Below are 6000 nucleotides of genomic sequence, written 5' to 3' on the forward strand. Positions count from 1 at the left end.
AAGCTGATGTACACTCACTGTGTGATTGTGTTCTGTACACTTTTCTCATTGAGCGTCATTCCAGGGGGCGGATCATTTTGCAAAGCCATTAGTTCCTTTTGTAGCCTTTTCTGTAAGAGAAGAAAGAACATGTTTAAACTGTAGCCAGATTATAATATTGGGAGGTCCAATTTCAGATCATTAAAAAATTAAACTGTAAACATGAAACGTGTAGCTAAACTGATGTAACAAATCTCCAAAGACCTGTCAGTGCTCATAGACTAGATACAAATCAAGCCAGCTGGATGTGTCGTAATATCCTCTAGCTTGGAGAGTGGGTGCTAAATAAAAGCCTGTAGCTTCCCAGTTCATATGACGACATTTTGTGGCGTTCCTGTTTCTGTTTTGTTGGCGTTTGTTTTTCCTTAGTTCTACATTTCTCGAAAGTTAAGATGGTGAGGAAAGCACTTTTAAAAGAATAACCAGGCATCCTCTACTGACGGAATGAGGTCAAAATCCTTCCAGGATACCCGGGCCAGGTTGATTAGTAAAGGCCTGCTCGCTGAAGTGTTTTAGGGTGCGTTTGACAGTGATGAGGGGTGGTCGTTTGACCGCGGATCCATTGCGGACACAGGCAGTGATCATTGAGATCCTGGTTGAAGACAGCAGAGGTGTATTTAGAGGGGAGGTTGATCAGCATGATATGAAGGTGCCCGTGTTTATGGATTAAGGGTTGTACCTGGTAGGTTCCTTGATAATTTATGTGAGATTGAGGGCATCTAACTTAGATTGTAGGATGGCCGGGATGTTAAGCATATCCCAGTTTAGGTCCCCTAACAGTACAAACTTTGAAGATAAATGGGGGCAATTAATTCACATATGGTGTCCAGGGCACAGCTGGGAGCTGAGGGGGGTCTATAACAAGCGGCAACAGTGAGAGACTTATTTCTGGAAAGGTGGATTTTTAAAAATAGATGCTCGAACTGTTTGGGTACAGACCTGGATAGTATGACAGAACTCTGCAGGATATCTCTGCAGTAGATTGCAACTCAACCCGCTTTTGCAGTTCTATCTTGGTGGACAATTTCCAAAATTTTGGTGGCCTTCCTAAGCCAGGATTCAGACAAGGCTAGGATATCAGGGTTGGCAGAGTGTGCTAAAGGTGTGAATAAAACAAACTTAGGGAGGAAGCTTCTGATGTTAACATATATGAAACCAAGGCTTTTACAGTTACCAAAGTCAACAAATGAGAGCACCTGGGTAATAGGAGTGGAATTAGGGGCTACAGGGCCTGGGTTAACCTCTACATCAGAGAAACAGAGGAGGAGCAGGATAAGGGTACGGCTAAAGGCTATAAGAACTGGTCGTCTAGTGCGTTGGGGACAGAGAATGAAAGGAGCAGATTTCTGGGCGTGGTAGAATAGATTTATAATGTACAGACAAGGGTATGGTAGGATGTGAGTACAGTGGAGGTAAACCTAGGCGTTGAGTGATGAGAGGTTTTGTCTCTGGAGGCACCAGTTAAGCCAGGTGAGGTCTCTGCATGTGTGTGGAGTGGGACGAAAGAGCTATCTATCGAAGGCATTTTGAGCGGGACTGAGGGCTCTACAGTGAAATAAAACATTAAGAACTAGCCAAGACAGCAGTAGACAAGGCATATTGACATTAGAGAGAGGCATAAAGCAATCACAGGTGTTGATCAGGAGAGCTAAGACAACAACGGGTAAATGACAGGACCTGAGTACGAGGCTGGGGCCGACAGGTAAACAAAATGAAGTACCGTGTTATTGAAACAGTACAGGGGGCATCAGCTGTGTAGCAGAGTGATCATAGGGTCAGAAGAGCAGCAATAGGTGAGTCAGGGTGCCGTTCGGTAGTCACTACTGCGCTAGGCGAGCAGGGGACAGCGTTCAGAAAAGCTAGCAGGCCGGGGCTAGTAGATGGTTCTTTGGCGACATTGTAACAGAATAGCCTGTTGAGACCACATCGGGCGATCACGTCGGCAGACCAGTCGTGATGGATCGGCGGGACTCTGTGTCGACAATAAAGGGTCCAGGCCAATTGGCAAAGGAGGTATTGTAGCCCTAGAATTAGCTGGTTATATGGGCCTAGCTCGAGGCTAGCTCAAGGCTAGCTGGTGCTTGCTTCGGGACAGAGGCTTTAGCTAACAGTAGCCACTCGTTTGCAGCTAGCTAGCTGCGATGATCCGGTGTAATGATCCAGAGCGGCAGGCATCCGGTGATGTGGTAGAGAGAAGAAGTCCGATATGCTCTGGGATTGATATCGCGCTGTGCAGACTGGCAGGTGTTGTCCGGGCTAAGGCTGGCTGGTGACCGAGGAAAAGGTGAAGACCGTTAGACCGTCACCCCTCAGAGCCTGGTTCCTCTCTACCCAGTACAGTCAGTAGAGGACTGTTCACCCCTCAGAGCCTTGTTCCTCTCTACCCAGTACAGCCAGTAGAGGACTGGTCACCACTCAGAGCCTGGTTCCTCTCTACCCAGTACAGCCAGTAGAGGACTGGTCACCCCTCAGAGCCTGGTTCCTCTCTACCCAGTACAGCCAGTAGAGGACTGGTCACCCCTCAGAGCCTGGTTCCTCTGGTCTACCCAGTACAGCCAGTAGAGGACTGGCCACCCCTCAGAGCCTGGTTCCTCTGGTCTACCCAGTACAGCCAGTAGAGGACTGGTCACCCCTCAGAGCCTGGTTCCTCTCTACCCAGTACAGCCAGTAGAGGACTGGTCACCCCTCAGAGCCTGGTTCCTCTCTAGGTTTCATCAGTCATATCTTCAGTATCATTAAAGGTGAAGACTGTTATTTTATCAAATCAATTCTCTGTAATTATTATTACGTGATTAAACTAATCATGTACATTTAATTAACTAGGAAGTCGGGGCACCACAGAAAATGTTCAGGTTACAAAGATATAATTTTCCGAATATAACTCTTCAGATACTTTAATATCTGATCAATTAGTCTCCCGATATGTCGGCTTGGTATAGAAAGAAAAGTGGGTGTGGACCGATTAATGAGCGGGAAAAACAAAATGGATCACTACACACAGTGGATAATTATATTCATTGAAATGCTAATCCTTTGAACATAAACGCTCGCTCACTCGGGAATAATTGCAATCAATATATTTACGCCCATTTTTTCGTTGTGGTCTTCTGTTGGAATCGTTGGTCCGTCTGCTGGAGACTCAGTTCATCAGAGAGTCTCTGGCTACTCATGGTGGTGGCTCTATCGGCGGCTCCTGACAGTGTCTGTTGTATTGCATACGTCAGGTGTCCATTGTTCTTAGAGTAGATGTTTCGCCAGTTGTCGGTATTCGCATCCCAGGTTTATATTTCTAGCTGCAGACTAGTAATTAGTATCTAAGATTTGCTCTTATTCTGTAGGTATCGATAGTCTCAGAGCTTAACCATTTCCAGCCGTGTAGCCAATGCGCCACGTGGTTTGGTTTTTTAGTCTTGGTACTCAACCATTGCAACCACTGGGGGGGGTTTGCTAAGTCTGAAGAGGATTTCCTCAGGGGGGGGGTTTTATTCGTAACAATAGAAAAGGGCGGTTCCATGACGCCTGATCATGTCTGTGCTCACGGGGGAGTGGCCGCTGACTAGTTTAACTTTTACAGGGAATACAATTCTCTCACTCTAAAAGGTTAAAATCACATTACATTTCACAAATACTTTAATCTTTACTCATTCATTTTCTAAAAGAATTAGATGCAAACTCCATAATTGAGAAATGTACACATTCAGAGATAGTTGTGTGTGTTTCCTGTCTTCCATGAGGTCACCAAATGAAACACACTCATCATAGCGATCCCCTACGTGTCCACGGACCATTCCCACAAGTGGACATATAGTTTCATTCTCCCATTTTGGGGATTTAGGAGTTCGGCCATTTTGGGGATTTAGGAGTTCGGCCATTTTGGGGATTTAGGAGTTCGGCCAAGTGAAATCCCTTGTTCTCTCTCCATATTCTCTCTTTCTGCATGGCCAGGGGGAAACAGTCTCTGCCAGGAATTTACAACCTGAGATAACAGAACCTGGGTGTAGGAGAGAATGAGAGGGAGAAGCCACGATCTAAACCCAGAAAGGGCCACGTCATGACACTAGGTTCTGGCTTTTCTAGGGAGTTTTTCCTAGCCACCGTGCTCCTACATCTGCATTGCTTGCTGTTTGGGGGTTTTAGGCTGGGTTTCTGTTCAGCACTTTGTGACATCGGCTGATGTAAAAAGGACTTTATAAATACATTTGATTTAAAGTTGGAAGCACAGAATCGTCTAGAATGTCATTGTATGCTGTAGCGATAAGATTTCCCTTCACTGGAACTAAGGGGCCTAGCCCATACCATGAAAAAAAGCCCCAGACCATTATTCCCCCTCCTCCAAACTTTACAGTTGGCACTATGTAGTCGGGCAGTAGCGTTCTCCTGGCGTCCGCCAAACCCAGATTTGTTCGACGGACTGCCAGAAGCATGATTCAGAGAACGTGTTTCCACTGCTCCAATAAAGGTGAGTTTTACACCACCAAAGCCAAGGCTTAGCATTGCGCATGTGTGCACTGCTCGGCCACGGAAACCCATATCTTGAAGCTCTCAACGAACAGTTCTTGTGCTGACGTTGCTTCCAGAGGCAGTTTGGAACTTGGTAGTGAGTGTTGCAACCGAGGACAGACGATTTTTACGTGCTACGGGCTTCAGCACTCGGCGGTTCCGTTCTGTGAGCTTGTGTGGCCTACCACTTCGTGGCTGCGCCATTGTTGCTCGTTAATGTTTCCACTTCACAATAATAACAACACTGGGTGCAGCTCTAGCAGTGCAGAAATTTGATAAACTGACTTGTTGGAAAGGTGGCATCCTATGACGGTGCCACATTGAAAGTCACTGAGCGCTTCAGTAAGACCCATTCTACTGACAATGTTTGTCTATGGAGATTGCATGGCGGTGTGCTCGATTTCATACTTGTCAGCAACGTTTGTGGCTGAAATAGCCGAATCCACTCATTTGAAAACGTGTCCATATACTTTTGAATATATAGTGTATGTATACCGACGCCTTAACCTTGCGTTTGATACTCGCATTAACTCTGTGTCTACACTAGCAGTAATATAACTAACGTTGCACAGCTATTAGCTTAGAAGTGTTTACTATCATAACAGCTAGCTAATATTTGGACAACCAGTTGCCTGGATACTCAGAACACAGAGCTAGCTAATCCACTTCATGAATTCAGACAATTCATGAATTCAGACATTCAGACAAGCCACCTGACACCGCGAACAACTTTAGCTAGCTAACGTTAGTATGCTAGCTAGCTGCTTATGTTACTCGTCGCCATGTCACTGCACCCATAACTACCGGTTGCTATGTTTGTCAGTTAAGTTTGCTAGCTAACTATTTAAAACGTGAAACAGAGTCCAACGGGGAATAGTATCTAACTAGCTAACGTTAGCTTGCTAACGTCGTTAGCAACTCTGTTCTTCCTAGCTGTTCATGATAACTAGATGCAGGCGTTGAAACCCGAGGTAAGTATAAAATAACGGTTAAAACGACAACTCGCATCTTAAACAGACTTATGTTAGTTATATACACATACTGATTTAAAAAATGTGTTGAAATAACAGAAGAAAAGATAAACACAATAGAAGGTGATCACTGTCTGTAGAATTCCTACCTGCATCGACGCCATGATGGAAACCCCCTGCATCAGGGCAACGCAGAACGAAACGCTACGTCAGGGTATCACATGGGATGGGGGAAGCGTTGTGTTGACGGAACAAAAACAAAACAAAAGTGCGCTGATTGCGGTAAGCGTTGTGAAAATGTAGTGAGACAATTATTTCCCTTCCCAGTATGTACTGTGCAGGGCAACAGAAAAGCGAACCAAAGACTCTTGTATTGAATCCTTGAGCAGCGCATTTAATCGGAAATGTGAATTCAATTGAGATGTCACTTGGTGGACTAGAAACTGTACTGAAAAAAAGCTCAATGACCTCTAGTAGTTGCATCAAGATA

At 45.3% G+C, this 6000-nt stretch overlaps 1 protein-coding gene across 1 annotated transcript in view; it reads right to left on the minus strand.

Moving 5' to 3' along the window:
* The window catches only part of flj11011l (probable ubiquitin-conjugating enzyme E2 W-B), a 43464-nt gene extending 37723 nt beyond the window's left edge, over positions 1-5741 (minus strand). The window contains exons 1-2 of the mRNA XM_038972612.1: positions 5660-5741; positions 19-110 (exon numbers count right to left, since the gene is read on the minus strand). Coding sequence (XP_038828540.1) covers positions 19-110; positions 5660-5692 — 125 coding nt within the window. The 5' untranslated portion in view covers positions 5693-5741. The remainder of the gene's footprint in view (positions 1-18; positions 111-5659) is intronic.
* Positions 5742-6000: the final 259 nt, after the last annotated feature.

The sequence above is a fragment of the Salvelinus namaycush genome, chromosome 33, assembly GCF_016432855.1.
Source record: "Salvelinus namaycush isolate Seneca chromosome 33, SaNama_1.0, whole genome shotgun sequence".
Classification (NCBI taxonomy): Eukaryota; Metazoa; Chordata; class Actinopteri; order Salmoniformes; family Salmonidae; genus Salvelinus; species Salvelinus namaycush.